This window comes from Euphorbia lathyris, chromosome 7 (assembly GCF_963576675.1).
Source record: "Euphorbia lathyris chromosome 7, ddEupLath1.1, whole genome shotgun sequence".
Lineage (NCBI taxonomy): Eukaryota > Viridiplantae > Streptophyta > Magnoliopsida > Malpighiales > Euphorbiaceae > Euphorbia > Euphorbia lathyris.
In genome coordinates, this window is record NC_088916.1 from 49,432,293 (window position 1) to 49,456,518 (window position 24,226).

The 24,226-nt window shown below is 30.3% G+C and overlaps 1 protein-coding gene across 1 annotated transcript; it reads left to right on the top strand.

Moving 5' to 3' along the window:
* The first annotated feature begins 4,016 nt into the window (after nt 1-4,016).
* LOC136201098 (uncharacterized) lies at nt 4,017-5,691 on the top strand. Its single transcript, XM_065991675.1, has 3 exons — nt 4,017-4,665; nt 4,769-4,954; nt 5,043-5,691. Exons 1-3 carry the CDS (start codon nt 4,186-4,188, stop codon nt 5,325-5,327), a joined length of 951 nt encoding a protein of 316 aa, XP_065847747.1. The 5' UTR covers nt 4,017-4,185; the 3' UTR covers nt 5,328-5,691.
* The last annotated feature ends 18,535 nt before the right edge of the window (nt 5,692-24,226 follow it).

The window sequence follows — 24,226 nt, forward strand, 5'->3', positions numbered from 1 at the left end:
AAACGACATTCGTTTAAAGTCGCTACGACGCCTCGAGGTAAGGGGAAACACATGTCCCACTTCAGGAATTGCTTAAACATCCCAAGGGTATTTTCATGCAGATTAAAGGCTCTCTGGATTTTAGTAGGAAAGCTGACAATCATTTTCTCCAGTTCGGGATAATCAACCACAATCTTTATCAAATCCTTTGTAGTTAAAGTGGAGTACCGAGAATAAACATTTAATTTAGCATGCTTAGCTTTTTCAAGAGCTTTTTCGATTAGATTTTAAGAGGCCTTAGGAGATGAAGCTTTTTGGGATTTGGAAGATTAAAGAGCCATGATAAAAGGGAAGAAGAAGAAGATTCGGAAAGAGGTTTGCAGGAAAGACAAACTTCTTGAGAGTTTTTATAGGCTAAATTCTAGTAAAATCGTAACAAATTAAAAGAAAGAATGGGAAAGAACTTAGAGAGATAAAAAGCAGGAGGCGATTCGAGAGGAAGTAAAGGATGTGATATTCTTTAAGGTTTATATTCATAAACTGAAGGAACCCCAATGACGATATATAATAATAAATAACCTATCCCTAGAGCATTCTCGAGAGAAGGTAAAAAGGTAATGATTACCTCTACGAAACGACAGAAGATCAAAAGCATCATTGGGAAGTGAGAATAATCCTAGTTGACAGAAAGTGGGCTTCAAAAGCTTTTGAGCTCATCATCAAGCTTACAAGAAACACAAAAGAATAAAAATGAAGCCCTAAAGAACTTTGCACTAATAGTTTTAAAGGGGCATCTGATATCACATGATAAAAGATCGTAAAAGATGATGAAGTTAGAAGGACACGTGAACCAATGAGGAGCCTTAGTGAAAATGCATAACCGCCAAGGACACATGTCCCAATCATAAGAAAGAGCTTGAAACATACGATCCTAATCTCTAGAATGCGACGTAACTTACGAAAAAGAGAGACATGTGCAAAAGTTCATAGATACGTGGACCAATTAAACATTCCCACATGGAAACCTATCCAACTATAAGATACCCTTCACATGTCTTTATAAATAGTCATTTAAAAGAACATAAGATACAGAGTCACTTTTACTTCTACTTTTAGTCATATACTTACTTTCACATTAGTTTTCACATGGTCAGTAACTGACCAAATGAATTAGTCAGTTACTAGTCACTGTTAGATCTAAATTTGTTAAAATTATATGGTGAAAATTAAAACAATTGTATGGATTAGATTTTCATCTCCTAGATCTAACCGTGACTGAAAATCTCAGCTTACTCTCAATAGCGTTAGGCTCTGTTCTTTATCACTGAAAAAAACTGAACTGAACTGAACTGAATTGAACTGAACTGAATTGAACTGAACTGAACTGAACTGAACTGAACTGAATTGAATTGAACTGAACTGAATTGAACTGAATACTGCTGAATACTGAACTGAATACTACTGAATATTGAACTTAACTGAATGCTACTGAACTTAACTGAATGCTACCGAATTTAACCGAACTTAACAATAATGATGATATTAGACTTTAAAATAATTTTCATGATAATATTGGACATTAATGAACTTATAATAATAATAATGGTTCTAATAAATTTAATAATATCAATAATAAATAAATATATTATTAAAGATAAAACTAAATTGAATATCAAATAAAAGCCCGGGATGATAAAATATTGGCTCGATAAAAGCCTATGAAATTAAATAAAAATAAGTCTAATTTAAATTAAAAATACAAATTACATACAAACACAAATTTATATATAATTTAAAGCTTATGAAATTAAATACAAATCTTCATATGAATACAAACTCTTAACTTTTTATTTTAATTAAGGGTTAAAGTGCAAAAATAACGTTTTGGGTCAGAAGTAATTTTACCTCTAACGTCTAAAATGGTGGAATTTTATCCCTAACATTGATAAATTGGATAAATTTGAGAAATAATTCATAATATGGATGCAATTCCTAATGTTTAAATATGGATGCATACTTTAGTTTTATTTTTTTTTATTAAACCATATATACTTTAATAAACTATCATTTCTTACTTTTATCTAATTTATAGATAATGATAAACTATAAATAATAATAATAATAAATAATGATAAATTATAGATAAATAATAATAATAATAATAAATTATATATAAATAATTATAATATAATAAATAACGATAAATTACTGAATACTGAAACTGAATGCTGAAACTAGATGCTGAAACTGAATGCTGAACTGAACTGAACTGAACTGAACTGAACTGATTGTTACTGAAATTAGGAATCGGATCCTCTCCTATTTTAGTTCAACAGGAGAGGATCCTGTTACTGAAATCTCAGCCCTTGATTCACTTTAAGGGCTGACATTTTAGTTAATTAAAATTAAGACTTCCGCTTAAATAAAAAGTCTAGCATTTTAATTTTTTTTTTACCAAAAACCCTCACTCATCCTTCTTCCTATTAATTCATTATTTTATTTATTTTTTTATATTAAAAGTTAAAAAGGACTAAATAGTTAAACACATCAATTAATTCTTTTAGTTTCTTTGAGGTGATTAATGGCGAAGTCTAGTAAATATGATAAGATGCAAAAATACTCTTAACGTTTATAAACAGGAGCAATTTTACTCTTGACGTTTAAAATTGTGCAATTTTACCCCTTACATTAGCTGCCAAGAGCAATTTTATCCCTAACGTTGGCAAGTTGGGTCAATTTATACATTATTATAAAACACGGATATTTTGTTCCCTGTTTTGCACAAATTGCACGTAAGTTGATTCTAAGAAAACGATTTTATATTTTTTGTGATTTAATAATAGAATTGAAGATTAATATTTTTAAATTCGGTAAAATATCTCAAATTTTTTTCAACTCGTACAAAATACAGTATATTTTGTTAAAAAAATTCATGTTTAATCATATGCTTGTGACTTGTTACTAATGAGTGATAAAATGACGCACATGTGAAGTGTAGACGACAAGGTTCTAATTGAGAAGACAATTTGATAAATAATTTCTCCAATTGACCCAATTTGTCAACGTTAGGGGTAAAATTGCTCTGGCTGCCAACGTTAAAGGAACACAATAAAAAATCTTCAATTCTATTATTACCGAATTTAAAAATATTAATCTTCAATTCTCTTTATAAATCATAAAAAATATAAAATCTTTTTCTTATAATCAACTTACGTGCAATTGGTGCAACACAAGAAACAAAATATCTGTGTTTTATAATAATGTATAAATTGACCTAACTTGCCGACATTAGGGTAAAATTGCTCTTGGCAGCCAATGTTAGGAGTAAAATTGCAAAATTTTAAACGTCAAGAGTAAAATTGCTCCTGTTTATAAACGCTAAGAGTATTTTTTGCATCTTATCACATTTACGAGACTCTGCCATTAATCGCCTCAAAGAAACTAAAAGAATTAATTGATGTGTTTAACTATTTAGTCCTTTTTAACTTTTAATATAAAAAAATAAATAAAATAATGAATTAATGGGAAGAAGGATGAGTGAGGGTTTTTGGTAAAAAAAATTTAAAGTGCTAGACTTTTTATTAGGCGGAAAACTTAATTTTAATTAACTAAAATCTCAGTCCTTAAAGTGAATCAAGGGCTGAGATTTCAGTAACAGATCCTCTTCTGTTGAACTAAAACAGTAGAGGATCCGATTCACTGAAATTAAGTAATAAAAAACAAGGGCTTAGTAACTTAAGTATAAAAACCATCTACCACAGTTGACGTTGCATATGGAGAGAAATCAGAATGTAAAATATATAAATCTTATTTTTGATGGGCAAGAAAGTAATAGAACAATTTGATTGTAAATATTTTTTAGCAGTCAGTTACTTTTATGCCTCTCTGTGTGCGGCGCTTTTGGCCAACTGTAACCTTGCTGGCTGGCTGTTCTCTTCCTGCTTCCGCCTTAATATTAATACTTTTTACTCTCATCTTTGTCGTTACTGCAAACATTGACGCGTTAATATACCATTAAAATATATACATACCATTTCTTTCTCAATTATACACAGCTTAAGTTGTCCCTTCCCAAACAAATCTTTTCTATCATTTTCATAATCTCTCCATCCACACCAAACTCTTTTTTGTATATGACAGCCGATTGAAGAGTGTAATTGGCGTTCCTGTGTTTCATTGGGGACTTTTCACAAACACTAGAGAAAAATGCACGCAAAAACTGACTCAGAGGTTACCAGCCTTGCACCATCGTCCCCAACAAGATCTCCACGCCGCCCTGTCTACTACGTGCAGAGTCCGTCCAGAGATTCTCACGATGGCGAGAAAACGACGACGTCTTTCCACTCCACGCCGGTGATTAGTCCCATGGGATCTCCACCTCATTCTCACTCTTCTGTTGGTCGTCACTCCCGTGAATCCTCCTCCAGTAGGTTTTCTGGATCTCTGAAACCTGGATCACGCAAAATCACTCCCAATGACGGCTCCAAAGGCGGCCACAGAAAGGGACAGAAACAGTGCGATGTGATTGAAGAAGAAGGTCTTCTTGATGATGAAGAACGTGAAAAAGGCTTCCCTCGTCGCTGCTATTTTCTCGCTTTTGTGCTCGGTTTCTTTCTCCTCTTCTCCATGTTCTCTTTGATTCTCTGGGGTGCTAGCAAGCCGCAGAAACCAAAGATCACAATGAAGGTTAGTTGATCTTAATAATCACAACTAATCTCATTAATTGTTTAGTTTATTTTTCTCCGATGCGAATTTAATTAGTTTTTAACTTGATTTTATTAATTTGCAGAGCATATCATTTGAGCATTTCACCATTCAAGCTGGATCTGACGCTACAGGAGTCGCTACTGATATGATCTCAGTGAACTCCACAGTGAAGATGATCTATCGGAATACAGGAACATTTTTCGGAGTACATGTAACATCATCTCCCGTAGATCTATCTTATTCTCAGATCGTCTTAGCTTCAGGAGCTGTAAGTCACTAAGATCGATAATTTTGGTTCATCATCCATATCTTTCTTTTCAATCGGAATTATCTAATTCGGTGTTGCTAATTTGCAGGTAAAGAAGTTTTATCAATCAAGGAAGAGTCAAAGATCAGTGTCCATATCTGTAATGGGAAATAAAATTCCTCTATATGGTAGTGGAGCGACATTGAGCAGTTCAACAGGGATGACTACATTACCAGTGGCTTTAAATCTGAATTTCGTCGTGAGATCAAGAGCTAATGTTCTGGGAAAATTGGTTAAGCCGAAATTCTACAAGAGAATCGATTGTAATGTTACTTTCGATCACAAGAAGCTCAACACTCCAATTTCTCTCAAGCATTCTTGCACATATGATTGATTGATGACCGGAGAAGATTTCTTTTTTTTTCTTTTTCGAATTATTTTCTAAATTATGGTTAAAAGAAAAGAAATTATTTGAGAAACAGCTAAGCGGGCAGCTTTTGGACAGACGGGTAGGCAATGGAAGGACACTTTTTGGTTGCTCAATTGCCCGTAGAGTGGGAAAACAGGCTGGAATTGATTCGCTATAGTGACTTGTGAGTGATAAATTTTCCTTATTTATTTATTTATATTAATTTGTTTATATATAGAGATTTTATTTATTACATGTAAAAGCAAGAAATATTTTATCTATTAGTAGTATATGATTACATAATGTAATTGAATAATCATGTCCACAAATTACGAAATTTCTTTTTCAATTCGTTAGGTGTTTAATTTCAAAGGTCAACTCAATTTGAGAATTGTTTTTTTGCAATTGGGTTCCGGTTTCCAGGTCAAACTTTATGTTTACTAAAATATGAATTAATTATCAATTTTGCTATTCAAGCGACAAAAAAAAAAACCGTACACCATCCATCTTTCAGTAAAAAAGAAAACCCTTTAGTCCGTGAGTACTGCTATTTTCTGTTACTAAAGCTATAGATCATGGGTTCAATTCCATGATTAAAAGAATCTTCCCACTATCTAATTGTAAAAAAAAAAAGAGCAGAAAAATAAACTGGTGCTACTAATTGCTTAAAGTGAAAAAATTATAATTTAAGAAGTGATATAAGGTAAGAAATACACTAACTTTACAGAATTTGGAAATATTAATCCGAAATTAAATTGTGAAAAAGTGCTGCATTATTTCTATGCATGAAATTGACGAATCAATCAAGAATATCAATTCTAATTAAGGTGATAAAAGAAAAATTAGTACAACTTTTCATCTAATAATTGAAATTTATGAGTGGTAGAATTTTATCACCTATTCAATATGACGTGGCTGTAGCTGGGGTGTGTTTTAAAGGATTAACCCCTTGTTTGGGGCCATTTTTAAAAAAAAAATATTCAACTAGACCTGGTTGGGAAATATTCCCCTAGAAGGGGCTATTCCCAACCATGGTCAATAAATTAACTTTTTTTTTGTATTATATTTAATTTTTTTTTTAAAACTTATATAATAAAATTTTTAAAATTTATTATGTTATATTATAAAAATAAAAATAAAATTATAATCGTAACGTTAGCGTTAAATTCCTATAATTTCATATTAGGACTAAATCTGTACTTTATTTGAAACGCGATTAAATATTTAGTGCATTACTAATATATGAAATTGTGCAAATTTAACCTTAACGTTTCAACAGAAGTACAGATTTAGCCATAATGTATGAAATTGTATAAATTTAACCTTAACGTTTAAGCGAAGTGCTGATTTAGTCCTAACATATGAAATTGTGCAAATTTAACCGTAACATTTTCAAGCAAAATCAATTTTAACCAATCGCTACCGAAAATTTGAAAAGACATGTTTGACTGTTATTTAGCTACATCAGACTTTCTAAACCAGTTTGTCGATAAATTGAAATAGTTTCATACATGTTTTTTTAACTATATTAATAACACAGTCAAATATTTTAGACAGTTTAAAAAAATTAAACCTGCTACATATAAATGAATCACATTTTTTGTTTAAAAGTATCTGTGTTATTAATGCACTAAACATTTGTTTTAGTAATGTACTAAATATTTAACTTTAATGTTTAAGCGAAGTGCAGATTTAGCCGTAACGTTTCAATCGAAGTGTAGAGTTAGCCCTAACGTATAAAATTGTGCAAATTAATACTAACATTTCCACGTAAGATCAATTTTAACCATACGCTACCGAAAATTTAAAAAGACGTGTTTGACTGTTATTTAGCCACATCAGACCTTCTAAACTAGTTTGTCGATAAATTAAAGCAGTTTCATACATTTTTTTGTTATTATATTGACACGTTAGTATTAAATTTGCACAATTTCATACGCTAGGACTAAATCTGTACTTCGATAGTGTACAATTAAAATTGATCTTATTTAGAAATTATACCAATTAAATCAACATTAATATAATTTATATATAATTTTATTTTATAAAATAATAAATTAAATTTTATTTTATATTTATTTTATAAATTTTATTTTGATTTTTTATTAAATAATAATAAAAAAATTATATGTATTTGTGTGGGCAGTGGCGTGAAGCCACTGCCCACTAATTGTGGGATTCCTGTCAAATTCTCATTACGGCGCCCTTGGCGCCGTAATGAGTGTAAGTAATTTTAAAAAAAAATTTGTCACCATTACGGCGGATAAATTACACCTATGGCCACTGAACTTTATCCATTTTCACATTATGGCCATCAAATTTTATTTCTTCTCGGTATGGTCACTGAACTTTACACTTTTTAACACCGGTGGCCACTCAATTTTAACTAACATCTAAAAATGACCGTGAACGATCGTTAACGACCTCAAAATGAAAATGTTCAAGAATTAAAATTGTTCAGAATGACATTTACCATGAAACAGCATTTTTTAATTTCGAAAATCACATTTTTTGGAGCTTTCTCTCTCTAAAAATTCACTTTCTCTCCTAACCAAACAACACCTAAATGACCTCAAAACAAAAATTTTCAAGAATTAAAGTTCCTTAAAATATCATTAACGCTTTGGATTTTTTATTTTTAGCCGTCAATGGTCGTTTTTAGGCGTTAAGTGGCCACATGTGTTAAAATGTGTAAAGTTCAGTGGCCATACCAGGAAGAAATGAAGTTCAGTGGCTATAATGTGAAAATGGATAAAGTTCAGTGGCCATGGGTGTAATTTACCCCATTACGGCGTACCTTTTACTATAATAGTACAATTCTAACCATAAGAAAAACAAACAGCTCCTTCTTCTGAAGAATAATCTTTTAACTATGACTAACTATGAAATTATTTATGATTTTTGCCCAAACTGAGATTTAATCCTGTTTTAAATAAGAAAATGACGCCTTAGGAGTACTTCACGGTTAGCATAAAAAAAAATGGTATTGGTAAATTAGAATGTAAATTCTAACCACTAATGCTTTGACACAACAGTTTTCAAGAGGATCTTACTATTAGATTTACGCTTATTAAATCTAAAATAACATTTGATAAAACTCAATTTTATAAGAACTGAATTTTAAGTGTTTACTATTATAAATGCTGAAAGTATCAAATGATATAATTGTTTGATAAATATTAAAAATAAGTATTTAATTTAAAAATATTATAATGTTCAATTTAAAATTTTAAGTTAAATCTTTTGACTTACCAGTATTTAAGTTGTGTTATCAAACAAGATTAAACCCAGAAAATATTGCATTTTCAAAAAAAAAAAAACAGTAAGTATTTAATGTTTTAATTTTAAGTGTTGAAACTGGTTATCAAACAGAACATAAGTCTTATGATGTTTTGAATCTCTATTATAGGGGAATCAATAATTTATATCATAAAAAACGTGAAAATTGAAAAAATTGGGAAAATGTAAAAATACGAAAAATATGAAACACGAAAAACGTGAGTAATGTGAAAACATTACAAAACACGTGAACATGAAAAAAAAAACGAAAAACATACAAACGTGAAAAACACGAAAACAAAAAAACAAACACACGAAAAAACACAAAACATGAATAACGCGAAAAAGTGACAAAACACAAAATGTACAAAAACGTGAAAAATGCTAAAACACAAAAACGTGACAATGCGTGAAAAATGCGATAAACATGAAAATGCGAAAAATATAAAAAACATGAAAATATGAAAAATACAAAAAACATGGAAAAACGTGAATAACACGAAAAAGTAACAAAATGCGAAAAATAAAAAAAACACAAAAAAAGGCAAAAATCGAAAAACAAAACGTGAAGACGCGAAAAAAAAGAAACACAATAATGTGAATAACACGAAAACATGACAAAACGCAAAAAATACAAAAATGTGAACAAACGTGAAAAATAAGAAAAATTGAAAAACATGAAAAAACGTAAAAAAAAATGCCAAAAACACAAAAATATATAAAAAAACGTTATAAATGCATTTTTCACATTTCCATGTTTTTTCCCATTTTTGGGTTTGAACATTTTTTCACATTTTTGTGCTTTTTGTTTGTTTTTTACGTTTTTCGCCTTTTTCACATTTTCGTGTTTCCCCACTTTTTCATGTTTTTAACATTTTTTTTGTTTACTTTTCATGATTTTCGTATTTTTCTACTTTTTGTGCTTTCACGTTTTCGTGTTTTCAACAAAATTTTACGTGTTTTTTTTTGTGTTTTTTCACGTTTTTCTGCTTTCCATATTTTTTCAGGTTTTCATGGTTTTGACAATTTTTACATTTTTGTTTTTTCCACATCTTTTCACGTTTTTTTTATGTTTTTTTTTTGTATTTTCTTGTTTTCATGAGTTTTTTCTATATTTTTTCCTATTTTTACAGCTTTCCATATATCTACATTTTTTCTGTGTTTTACCGTTTGCATATTTTTTTTGTGTGTTTTTTCATGATTTACGTGTTTTTTTGTTAACTTGTTTATATGTTTTTCGTGTTTTCACTCTTTTTTCACTTTTATTTCGTTTTTTTCTTTTGTTTTTGTGTTTTTAATGTTTTTTTTTTCATTTTGTGTTTTTACTGTTTTTCTCCTCTCTTTTTTTTGTATTTTTACATTTTTTTCATTTTTCATGTTTTTCATTGTTTTTTCGTTTTTAATATTTTTTCCCACTTTCACGTTTCCCATTTCTCTTTTTTTTATATATTTTTAAAAATAACATATATTAAATATTCCAACAATTTATAGTAATAATTAAAATTTTAAAAGAAATAAGCAATTATTTTTTAGGATAATATTGTCCTTTGAATAAATAAAATTATATATTTCATTCTATCTTATTTCACCAACCAAACATAGGAATAATTATTACTAATGATTTTTTATTAATGAATTTTTATTCCATTATTTATTATTTTATTCCTTTGGGATGATCATTCTATTCCATTCCATTCCGCGAACCAAACAACACCTAAGAAATGGAGGCTTTGTCCCTTACTTTACTATATGTCTCCATTCCCTTTTTTTAGGTGAAGAACATAGGAGTATTATATCGTTACACGGCAAGGAAAAGAAAAAACGTAATTAAGTGCTATAATTTTACACATTTTTCATCAATTATTTTTTCACATTAAGCTTTTGATTGTTGATTCCGTTATAGATTCGACATTTATTTAATTTCTTCATTAAGTTTGAGTGGCACATGTCGTTAGAGTGATTAAGTTTGTTGGCGTGGACATAAATCATTTTTCAATAGTTTTTCCAAATTTGGTCTTCTATTTTCCATTTTGCAATTTTCAACATTAGAATTGACAAATCGTCTCCCTCCTATCATTAAAATCTATTTCTAGTAGGTTCTTCAAGTAAGATTTTCGACTTGAAAAAATCTACTGGAAATTGATTTATGTATTTTTTTACTTTTTACTCCCCTTTCCTAGTTAAAAAACTTATTTTTTTATTTATCTACATAGAAGTGAAAATGTCTACGCGCCGACAGGCTGAATCCCTTAACACCGCGTATTGTTCAAACTCGATGAGAAAGTTAAATAAAGATCGAATCCATAACAAAATAAATGATTAAGGATTCAATATGAAAAAATAAGCAATGAAACGCTTCATCTTTAAAACACATATGGCCATTATTTTTTAGGTCATGTATTTATTGATAGTGGAATATGTTGGAATGTTTTTACTTGAAAGATAATTCAAGAATCTAATTGACTATTGTCTTCTAATCATGACTTTGCAATTTCATCTAATTTGCACATGCTTACTTTACTGCAATTTTATCCTATTCAGATGGTTATCAAATCAATGAAATCTGTATTATCAAATATGATAAATAATGTAGATTTTTAAACACTGAAATTACATTAATATCCTTAATGATATTGGGGAAAAGAAGAAGGAAATTGAAGATAATTGTTCCTTTTAAATTTTGGGTATAGAAGTAGATTCTTTGAAAAATAAAATGGTGGATGTGAAATTAAATAGATTAAGAGTTTGTTTGGTTTACCTGCTATTTATTGTTACGGTTTATTGTTTACAGTTTGAAAATGTTGTTTTTCGAAAAGCAGAGATTAGCTGCTTTTATAAAAAAATTATTTTTCAGTTATAAAAGTCAAACATGAGTTGTCTAACCAAACACTTAAAACTCTCATTTTTAAAGTGAAAAGACCAATAGGAGGTGAAAAATGAGCAATCAAACACCCCTTAAATTTACTTATTATTGTAATAGTTTTGGTTGAAAATAAATTAGGGTTAATTATAAATAGATGCTCTTGTGGTTTCACGGATTTGATGGATAAATGTAGTATTTTTCATTACAAACACAATTTTGTAGTTTGCAAAATTTACATTTTTTATTGACCTTGTCAAATTTGGCTGCTAACGACATCAAAATGAAAATTTTCAAGAATTAAAGTTGTTTAGTGTCATATTTAGTATGGATCCACATTTTTAATTTTTCAAAATCATTATTTTTGGAGTTTTATCTCTCTAAACGTTAACTTTTTCTCCCATAAAAAATAACATCTAAATAATCTCAAACCTAAAAAGTTGAAGAATTAAAGTTGTTTAAAATATAATTTAGCTCTTGAAAATTTTCATTTTGAGGCTGTTCTCGGCTAAATTTGGCAAAGTCAATAAAAAATGAAAATTTTGCAAATCATGGAGTTGCATTTATAACGAAACATACCGTAATCCGTGAAACCATAATGCATCTATTTAAGAAAATACTTGAAAATTATATTAAAGGGTAATAAGATTGAAGCAATGCAAATCTAAACCCTAACGTTTCAAGCGAGTGCATATTTAACCCTAACGTATTCAAGCAAGATCAAATTTAACCTCGTACTATCAAAAATTTGAAAAGACTGGTTTGACTATCATTTAACTGCCATATAAGACATTCCAAGTAAGTTTATCGATAAATTGAAGCAGTTTCATATATTTGTATTTGTTTTTTTGTAACTATATTATATTAAATATTTTAGACAGATTGATAAAAAAAAATTGTGATTAATTTATATGTAACAAATTTAGTTTATAGCATTCTAATAGAATTTTTTCTAATTTTGTTAAGTCTACACTAAATATTTTAGACATAATTGATATATTTGAAATGTGTGAACTGACAGCTAATTATCTATCAAACCATTTTTTTTTAATTTTTGATAATGTAAGGCTAAAATTGATATTGTTTGAAAACATTAAGGTTAAAATTCATCATTTTATACTTTAAAACTAAATCCACACTTACGTTAAAACATTAGAGCTAAATTTGATTTTTATCCCCATATATATATATATATATATATATATATATATATATATATATATATATATATATATATATATATATATATTAATTAGTATAGAGTCTCAAAATCTTTTAAATTAGAAATTCAGAGTTTAAATCATAATGTAAGTATGGAAGTTTAATTCAAAGAAGAAACCATCTAAAAAAATATTTGTTTTATTTTAAATTTCATAGTTTCAAACTATATATAAAAAGATAAGTGATAGTTTATATTTAAAAATCAACCGTATTAAAATAATAATTTTGTATTAATTATGATTTGATTTAATAGTTAAGGAATTCAAGTTGTTTAATTTAAATTAGAAATTTTGAGTTTATAAAAAAAAAATTAATTGAGAAAAGATCTATATAAATATTAGTTAAGGAATCTCAAACCGAGCAATCAAATAAATATATAAAATAAATAAATAAATAGTAAAATTGTACTTATGGAAGAGAGCAAACATTGTTTTTTGGTTTTGAAATAAGCAACCTGCTTCCTATGTCTCAATGGTTGGTTGGAACGAAGATTTCATGTTCTCAGAAAAAACATTATATGTCTACATACATACACCGACGGGTCGGGTAATATATGGATTTGGAATCTAATCCATGTGTTTGTGTCGGTGCATTAAAAAAGGCCACCATAACCGGAAGATGAATTATTATCACGTGGGAGGTCACTTGTTCCCGAAAAAAGTTGGATGGTTTTTCTTTTCTAACAAAAATTAAAATTAACTTTTATTTTTATTTTTTCTACGAAGGATGTAGGAGATAAAACCATTTTTCAATTATCTTATCCCAATTACAAATTTCTTTTCAATAAGCAACATCATATATTACGAAGCAAATGAGATAATGTAATTTTAAATACAACTAAAGAAATTTTCAACAAAAATTTTTATATTTGAAAAAGAAAATGTCTAAGTAGGTAACATATATGTCGTTGAATCCACTTGACGTCTTTCATGCACGAACTCAATTGAAGTAAAGGATCAGACTTCACTTGACGTCTTTCATGTACGAACTTAGTTGGAATGAAGCGGACGCTGAGGAATCCACTTTGAATATGTTCACACACAAAATGATAATCAAGCTCAATGCATTTTGTCGAGCATGAAACACAGGATTTGAAATGAGATAAATTGCTCCAACGTTATCACACCAAAGCTGTACATGTGTAAGAAGTGAAAACCCCAAGTCTGATAGCAAAGATTGAAACCATAGAAGCCCAGCTGTGGCATTAGCAACAACTTTATATTCATTTTCGGTGGAGGATCGAGCAATTATCGGTTGTTTATGAGTCTGCCAGGAGACAATGCTTGAGCCAAGACAGACACAGAATGCACCCGTTGATCCTCTATCATCAGGGCATCCATCCCAATCATTGTCATAGTAACAGTGGATGTGATCATAGGTTTAGTAGACATGACTATTCCAAAATCAGATGTGTTTTGAATGTAGCGAAGAACCCATTTGGCACTCTTTCAATACTCATCAGTGGGACAATGAAGAAACTGACACAACTTGTTGACTGAAATGCAATATCAGGACGAGTGAACGTTAAATACTGAAGTGCTCCCATAGTGCTTATGTATTCATCACCGGAGGACAAGCTGGTGCCAAGATCTTTGGAGAGAGTTGGTGTAGTAGCCATGAGTGTTGATATGGGTTTAGAGTCAATCATTTTAACCATATCAAGAATGTTAGCCACATACTTGGCCTGACACATATGAATGCCATTCTTCTCATACCGAATCCCAATGCCCAAAAAATATTCCGCCTTGCCGAGATTGCGAATGGGGAACTCTTGTTTAATGGCTGCAATGGTGCTGGTAATGTGTGTAGGAATATTGCCTATGATGATGATATCATCCACATAACACATCATATAGGTCTTCTCAGTTTTCGCACGCCTAATGAATAGAAAGTTATGATCCTGTGACATCTTGAAACCAAGTGAGAGTCAGAACATTAGGAGATGAGTGAACCATTCACGTGGTGTTTGTTTTAATCCATAGAGACTTTTTCTATAAGAGACATGTTCCGGGTTGTCTTGATCTTTGAACCCCTGTGGTTGTTCCATAAAAATAATCTTGGACAAGTTTCTATGAAGAAACGCATTTAAGACATCAAGTTGATTAATGAACCAACCATTACCTATTACAACGGCAAAAATCGACCTGATAGTTGTAGCTTTGACCACGAGACTGAACGTCTCTTTGTAGCCAATGCCTACTTGCTGAGTGAATCCTCAGGCCATCAGGCAAGCCTTGTGTTTGTCACCAGTTCCATCTGACTTCTTCTTTGTGCGAAATAATCACTGAGAAGTAATGGCATATTGATGTCGAGGGCGAGGAACTAGTTACTAGGTTCCATTGTCAAGAAGTGCTTGAATCTTTTCACACATTGCCTTGCGCCATTCTGTGAGCTTGTTTGCCTTGCTAAAACAAGTGGGATCAACTATACCACTGGAATGAGTGGTAAGAAGAGCCTCAAAGCGCCCTCTAGAATGTATTATGGAATGACGAAGTTGCATGTTATGCTGACAAACTGGACCACCTAATGATGTGGATGTGGAATGAGACTGTGTACCAAATGTAGAGAAGGGAGTGGTGGATGAAGTTGGCACAACTTCGTGTACTGTTGACTGTATGGTGATAAGTGTCACATGGGCGATTGAAGTATTCAGTTTTGGTGTAGTCGATGAGTCAGTTGTAGCTGATGAGATGAGGTCCGGAGAATCGACATGCGTGGCAGTCATGTTATCAGACTTCGAGATTAGCACATATGTGGATGGCATATGAGGTGATGAAGTTCGTTGCAGAGCCAGAGGACCAATGTCCATTTTTCAGAATCTGAATGAACGTTCCGAGTGACAGAACCCAAGGAATCGAGATGTACTATTTTTCATACGAATGAAACAATTATCTTTCTTCTAAAAAAACTAAAACTAACTACACTCACTGAAATGTCTATTCCATAGACAAGAGAGAAGTTACATTTTTTTGTGAAGCTAATAATTTAAAGGGTTAATTTCAAATAAAACTCATGTGGTTTCACGTTTTTACTGATCAGTATTTATGTTTTTTATTACAAAACAAACTCTATGGTTTTGGCGTTAGCCATTTTGGGACTTTATCAAGTTTCACCGATAACGTACTCAAAATGAAAATTTTCAAGAATTAAAGTTGTTTAGTATCATATGTATTATTGAACCATATTTTTTATTTTCAAAATCATTAATTTTGGAGTTTTCTCTCTCTAAATATTAACTTTCTCTCTCCTAAAAAACATTACATAAATAACCTCAAACCTAAAAGTTGAAGAATTGAAGTTTTTTAAAATATCATTTAATTCTTGAAACTTTTATTTTGAGGTTGTTATCGTCTAGATTTGAAAAATTCAACCTAAAATGGTTAATGATGTCAACCATAAGGTTTGTTTTGTAATAAAAAAAACCACAGATACCGACCTGCAAAAACATGAAACCGCATCGATTTTATTTCAAATAACCCTAGTTTAAAATTGATGATATTTTGAGTAAATAAAATAAAATTAATAATCTGTGACATTTGAAACTTATAAATTAATACTTTAAAAGTTAAATAAAATTCCATATTAACATCAATATATGATTTACATAATCTCAATAATTAAATTTAACAGAGATAAAGTAGAAAATATCCTTAATGTTGGTAGGGTGGTGAAGCCAGGGGGTGACAAAAAATCACATGACTTTTCAGCCCATTGAAAAATTGTTAGAAATAGTTATTTATTTTAACCTAGTTCAGTCCCTGTCCGCCATGGTTGGAGAACAAGAAAATAGAAATCTCTTTTCTATTTTTTATTTTTTATTTTTGTAAATAAGCCTATTCAAAACGACATCGTTTTCGGCTTCACCCAAAACGACATTGCATGTGAAGTCCACTAAAAAATGAAAAGAAAGACAAAAATAATTATGTACTTCGACGAAGCTTCTTCCCTTTGTCAAAAGGGAAGTTTGAGAAATTGAGTTTTTGTCTCTTTCTTCAGTAAAAGGAAAGAGAAGTTTGAGAAATTAAGTTTTTATCTTCTTTCTTCAACAAAAAGAAAGGAAAATAAAATTCCAAACCCTTGAAGTTGCAATGCTGTTGCGGAGAGAGGAGACACGTTGTCAAAGAAAGGAGATTCTGGTGACGTAAGTTCCATTTCAGTTTTCCAATCTCTTTGATAATTGATTTTAGAGTTTTTTTTTTTTTTAATTTTTTTATGACTAGGGGTTAATGAAGTGTCCATTCATTTATATATGATTGAAATTATGATTTCCTAGTTAATTTTTATTTTTTAAATTAACCCCTAATGTTTGGAAAACTGAAAAATATATTATTGGATAATTGGCTTATGTAGTTATATCAATTATTGATAGGTAATTGATTTGATGTTGGGTAATTGATTTTGATGTTGAAATTAACCCCTTAACTTGAGAATTTCCTCCCTTGTATTTTATGCTTAAAATCAAACAAAAGAAACCAAATCAATAGAATTATTATCCAGTTAGATATGGTCATGATAATCAACAAAATACTTGCTTCTATTCTACACCCATTAGCACAATTTATCCATTCAAATGCAAAATACTCGCTTCTTCACCCATTACTACAATTTATCATTTATCATTTTTTTTTTTCTTTTATTACTTGCTCAGATATGCTTTTTCTTTTCCATAACTACTGGCAGACTCATGATTTTATACGTGGGAGCTAATTTTAGCCTTGCTGCTGTCAGAGTTAGATTTATGGAAATGGAGAAAATTTCTAAACTCCAGCTCCGTTAGGACTGAGTAAAAAAAAATAGCTTCTAGTACCATAAATTTTCGTCGATTCAGTGTGTTGAATAATAAAAAATTAAAAGTGTTCGGTCTAAAAGAAGTAAATATATTTAATATTTTATAAATCAAATACTAATTTCTTAAAAATTATAAAAATCTTATCTTTTTATTTTCAATTAAAAATTTCTTATAATTTTCATAAAGTAGAATTTAATTTAAAAGTTAATTTTTTTTAGTTTCAAAAGTGTAAAAATTGATTTAGGGAAAAAAATACTAGTATACAAAAAGTTATGAAGATATAAAAAGTGATTAATAAAAATAACAAAGTTATTTAGAAAAAAAATTCAAATAGATAAATAAAAGCTTTATACAAAAAAAAAAAAAAGGTGAAGTTCAAGAGATTTAAACTTACTTCTCTTATGATAAAAGGTGTCTCTTAACCAACTTAGCTATATTAAAATATTGAAATTATACTATAAAAACACTAACGTAAACTAAAATTAGAGGGACTATTAAGTACCGAACCAATATTACTCAAGGGTGAAGCCGGGAGCCAGAGCCCCCCGAACCATGGACCGGATCCGCCATGATATGCTAAAGATATTATCATTATGATTTTATTTTATTTGAATTAATATATTTAGATTTTGATTAACATATTAAATTGTTAATTGTTGCTTAAAACATGATTCTTATGTTTGAAATACATAACATAGAATCCACATCTAGACTAAAAATATGATCATTAATAAAATTCACACATTGAATTAAAAACACAAATGAACTAGTGGTAAATGTTTTAATACAGTTCCTTCATACCTCATCGTCATTCTTTGGAACAGCTCCATCTTTCATCTTGATGTCACCCCTCAAGAAGAAGACGAAGACGAAGACGAAGACGAAGATGAAGATGAAGACAGAGTGGGGTAACGTTACATTCTAAGTTCTGCAGTGAGTGATACAAGAGCAGCCTCTATTGTAAGGATTAGGAGGGGGAGAGTGAGGGTCTGTAGAAAAACAATTATGAGTGTAGTAAGAGTTCCCTGAACGAGGTGGGCATGGCACTCTATTCGCGGACAGAGCTCCATACGATATGTAATAATGTGTATTCTTCTCATCATCATCCTCAATCTTATGAGCTTCAACTATCACAGCAGCACCCATTACTATGCAAACAACAATTATCGCTTTTACGCCTGAAAACCCCATTATCAACTCACTCTACTCACTATGTTTTGTTTGGACATGAGATTGATCTTATTTAGGGCTAAGCTCAAGTGTTTGATCACGTGTCAGAGAGGTTCTTTCATTAATTACCATACTAAAATATCAATAAACATTTATCTTGTGTTTAACGTATTGCATTGCAGTAATTAAATGCACCCACTTGAAATTAAATTAAACAAATATATCTGCAATATATTTATCTACTCACTCTACTGTTGTCCATCCTTTCTGTATTTTAATAATAGGCTCAAATGTATATCCATTTTTTTATAAATGAATTTTGTACTTAGTGAATCCCTCACTATGTTTCTATTGATATTGACATTATTATATTTTTTATTGTAACTATTACATTTTATGAAAATTTGAGTAGGATGATAGTGAGAAACAAGACCCTGCCGGCTCTAGGGGAGGCCTCCTAGGGCCTCTGACTTACGGGGCCTCTAATCGGAATTTTTTTAAAATTTGATAATTATTAAAAAAATTATGGTTAAAAGGTATATAGATTTAGATATGTAATTAAAATAGTGTTAGGCTGAATGGTAAAGATATAGTAGAAGTGTTTATGAGGGTGAGAGTTTGATTCCCTGAATTAGCATTTTTTGTTCACATTTTCTCTTATTTTTTCTTTCTTTCTTTGACAACACGAATATATAAATTATTACTTTGTTATTGTAGTTATTTTTAAATTTTTTATTTTATTACAAGATGTTATGAATTACAATTTGTAATTTGGTGCAAAATGTTATCTAGACTTTGATTTATTTAAACTTTTAATATTTGGCCACTAATTTATTATTTGGTCACATTTAGACCATAAACTATTTAAATTGATGAAATTTCACTCAATTTTGATGATTCCTTGTATCAGCATTCGATATCTTTTTATTACTACAAGCGAAACCGTGCACTTACGGAAATCGCTCAACAAATATGCATCCATTTCCTCATGTTGCCTTTGTAATTCCGGTGTCATCGATGCAAGTATGATGCATCCGGCATGATCATCATCAGCCTTATGCTTCTGGTAAGCATCAATTTCCTCAATGGGAACATCATCAGCAGGGAGAGGGGGTATCGATGTATTAAGTACATACCCTATTTTATCGAACTTCAAAACAATTTTGAGGTTACGAAACCAGTCGGTGAAGTTTGAACCATTCAATTTGTTATCGGTAAGAATGTTTTGCAGATCGGTGTTAGTCATGATTATAAGAGTGGGTTTAATTAAACCTGAGAGTAGGAGTAGTAAAACGAATTTCTCCCTTTTGTTTGTTTTTCTTCTTCGAGTTCCCAAACACGAAATAAAACACGGGAAGATTAATTTAGTATCAACCGTTGAATAGCAACCAAAGTAGATTGCCTCTAACTAATCAACACAAGATCAAGGATAAAAGAAATAGATGAAAATTAATTGATCAAACGAAGCCATAGAGAAATCTCGTCCTCGAACTAGGGGTGTCGAATTTTCTCTCTCTTGGACTAGGTGAATTTTGAAAATCACAAGTAGGGTATGGCTTGCTTGGATTTCGAAAATCTCAAGGGAATGGGGTATTTATAATCTCTTGTATCTAATCCCTAGTTAGATAGAATTAGGTTACTGAATAGGAATTCCATTCGGAATAGAATTCCTAATTATTATCTCACTATATATCTAATATATTAAGGATAATAATAATAACCTTATTGGATAATAATATGAGTATATTAATCTAATTAAAACTCCTAACTTAATTATCTCTTAATTAATTTAATTCATATTCCTAATCTAATTAGGATTAGCAAAATCAAATTAATTATTCATATATATCACTACATGAATTTCGACCCCCTTATGTCCATGGGCCTTATTAGGCTCAAATGAGCTTCTATCAATTAATTAACATCTATCTCTCTTTTAGGTTTCAAGTCTTATGTGTGATCCATTAGGTTCTTATTGCTTCTAGCCGTATGCAACGTTATTAAATTAATTTTCAAAGAATTATATTTAATCTTTGCATAACGGAATGATGTACAGAGTATGTGATTAGCAAGTCCGTAATCATTCCCCCAGAGCTATAAGAAGACAGGTTGATTCTGTCGTTAACCTTTCCGTATTAGTTACAGTATAATTCGATCCTTTATCAACTACATCCTTGAACTGAATCTTATGACTATGGGTGATGTCAAGTCACATATAGCGAGACGTTCGTTTTACTTGTACAGGCCGAGTCAACTCAAAAAGATAGGTTAAGTGAAATCTGTATTTCTTACTCTTAAGCTATCACCTTGCAAGGATTTAGAGTCGAGTCTTCCACAAGCGATCCATGGATGTATCTCCCATTTATCGGGAGTGATAAATGCTCAATCCAATATATAACGACTCCGCAATTACTTCCTGTGATACTCAACGTCTACTGTTCACACCCCAGAGTCATCTCTGTTAAGGATCGTGTTACACCAGAGTCAAAGCATCACATTCCGTAATCCAGAATACCAATTAATATTCCTTTGAGTCTGAGGATTAGTTATACCTATTAATACCAATGAGATGAACAGGTGACAAGGATGAATCTACCTATCCTGTTATCTCAAATCGGATCCCCAATCCTAATGAACAACGTTTCATCGGATCTATGTAACTGTCCAGATATCTGTATATATGAAGCTTGTGAGATCAGCTTTCTGTCGGACAGAAGACATTGTTACATACAAGTCTCAACAGTGATATGTCAATCCCAAACATATCACTTGACTTGGGGTAGTTTTAAGTTTATCAGTTTACTATAAAGTTTTGTCTCACTTCATGCTTGTATGAACACTTTATAATCACTTTAAATAAACTTACGGATTTCCTTTTATTAGACTTTATTTAGTGCTTAAAAGAGATTGCTTTTATATAGTTATAAAACATATATCTCATTAAACAAATGATATAAAGAACAATTCATTTACATTAAGTTTGTATCCTAGAACAATTGTCTATAGGACACTAAACCCCAACATCTTGAAATGCCTAAAACAATTTATCGATAAATGAATAATTTATTAATTTATCGATAAATGAATAATTTATTCATTTATCGATAAATAAATAATCTCGTTTAATGAATATTTTTTTCTGGTCCCAATGATATGCATTTATATAGGTTTTACTGTATATACATAAAACTCAAAATATAGTTGATAGTTACTTACCTTGGTCACTAATTGAACAAAATACACCCGATCGATAAGCCGCTAAATTCTGTCTAAGACGTTTCCCTCCAAACACTTCTGAAATTCAAAAACTCTTTGGTTAAACTTAGATCTATACATAAGGATGCTATGTTTGAAATTTCGAGTGATTCGGACGGTCGAATCTCCGTAAATCGAAGAAACGGTGGAGAAACGGTCGAAAAACGATGAAAAACTGATAAAGATGAAAGCAGAAGAAAAAGATAAAGAAAGAAAATAAAGGATGATGGTGATCCGCTGGAACATTTGAGATCATTTATCTCAAATATATAAAATATCCAGTTTAGTCCTCAATCTTTCTATAATCTTTTAAAAATTATCCTAACTTTTAATTTATACATAAAACCATCAAATTAACTCTAAACTTTTCCCATAGCACCAAATTAACTTCACACACTCAATCATTATAATATATACTAATATTAAAATATAAATTCTAAAAATTTAGTCACGGACGTGGCATCAGGACTTCATTTTTTAATTCCTTTGTTCCTTGCTCAGAAGGCCCCGTAAAATCAATTTGATTTGTTTCTCTAACAATAAAGGCAAAAGGTATTTTAAGACCTCTTATCATTTCAGTTTTGCTGGATTGAGCCCTCATATTTAATTCCAACACATCAAATTCTTGATTATTTTCTTTTTTATAACATTAAGTCACTACATGCTAATTAGTTAGCTATGAGAGCATTACTCATCTGAAATTTTATGTGTTACTGTTGAAAATAAAGTTGTTATAGTTTCTTTATAATCATAACACATATATAAAAAAAACCGCTTTTAAACAATTAAATTACAAATTCCGAATGCACGTGAAATGAAGAACTTACAGTGAACCAAATTTTTATGTTCAAACTTGACTTTTTTTTGTTAGTGGAGACTTAGTGGGTGTTTGTTTTACTGCTTTTCAATTGCTTTTTGTATTTAGTTCCTAAACATAAGATATTTAAGTGTTTGATTAGAAATAAATTACAATTGCCTTTTGTTGTTTGAGGAGGGAACGACTGTTGATTCCAACAACAACAAAGTACTGCTTTTCAATTCTTTTCCTACTTAAATTATAATTTACCATATTCTTTCCTTTAAATACCCTCTTATTTACGGTACAATTAAAATTAAAAGTTGCTTAGCCTCCACTTTTATCTTCTGCCTTCTCTTATATCTTACAACGCCTACTCTGCTTTTTCTCTTTTATGTCCGCAAGGTAAGTTTAGAGCTTGCACATCCTTTTTTCTTTTTTAACTTCTATATATATTTTGATGTGATTTTTAAGTTTGAGCTTTTTTTCGACATTCTACTTTTTTGCATCTTTAAAATAATAATAATAATAATAATAAATATTAATTTTTTTGCTTGTATAACGTGGTACATAGAAGTTTTTTTTAGAATATTATATACTTACAATTTTTTTTTCCTTTTTTCATTAATATCATTCCTGTACACTTTTATTATTTGCATAGTCTAATATTATTTTATGAATAAAGTTGTATTTATTTATTTGCTTGTCATTCTTATTTATTTAAAAATTTTGCCATTGATCTTTTTAAGGTTATTAGTTTCATAGTATTAATTATATTGATTTGTATCTTAAAAGCTGATGTATGTCAATTTTGAGTCAAATCTTCTGTGATCATTTTATTTCCAATTTTATGGTTTCAGACATAGTTCGATTGTTTTTGGTGTTAATCGTGGTGCCTATTTGTAAATTTTTTTTAAGTAAAAGTTGGATTACAGGCTAAGATCGGAATGCAAAGATCCCAACTAGGTTGGCAACTTCACAAAACCAATCAAAAACCCAGACCCGGATTTTATTAAAATGAGGAAAAAATACATGAGAAAGATTAAGAGAAACGAAATTGTTCTAAACAATACATATCATCAGAAATAAATCTATTGCAAAAAGCTGGTGCAGAATTCCACCAAACAATATGATCTGTTGTGACACCAAATTTAGCCAATGCATCAGCCGTTCTATTTCCTTCGCGAAAAATATGAGTAACATTTAGATCCATAGAAGAACAATGCCGAAGACAAGCAATCCAATCCTGCCGCAACGCCCATGGAACAACAAGAGAGCGCTTCCTAAGCAAATTTACCACATAAATAGAATCACATTCCACCCATAATTTGTGCCATCCTTTTTCCCAAGCAATCTGAATAGCAAAAATAACGGCTTTCAATTCGGAAACATGCGCAGAAGGGGTATCCACTCGAAACGCAAAACAACCCCGAGCAAATCCTCGAGTAGTACGAAACACCCCCCCTGCGCCCCCCATTCCTGTATTAATGTTTGCAGAACCATCTGTGTTAACT

Coding starts and splice junctions, on each gene's coding strand:
- LOC136201098 (XM_065991675.1), top strand. CDS start 4,186: ATGCACGCAAAAACTGACTCAGAGGTTACCAGCCTTGCACCATCGTCC. Junction 4,666..4,768: donor AACCAAAGATCACAATGAAG/GTTAGTTGATCT, acceptor ATTAATTTGCAG/AGCATATCATTTGAGCATTT. Junction 4,955..5,042: donor TCGTCTTAGCTTCAGGAGCT/GTAAGTCACTAA, acceptor GCTAATTTGCAG/GTAAAGAAGTTTTATCAATC.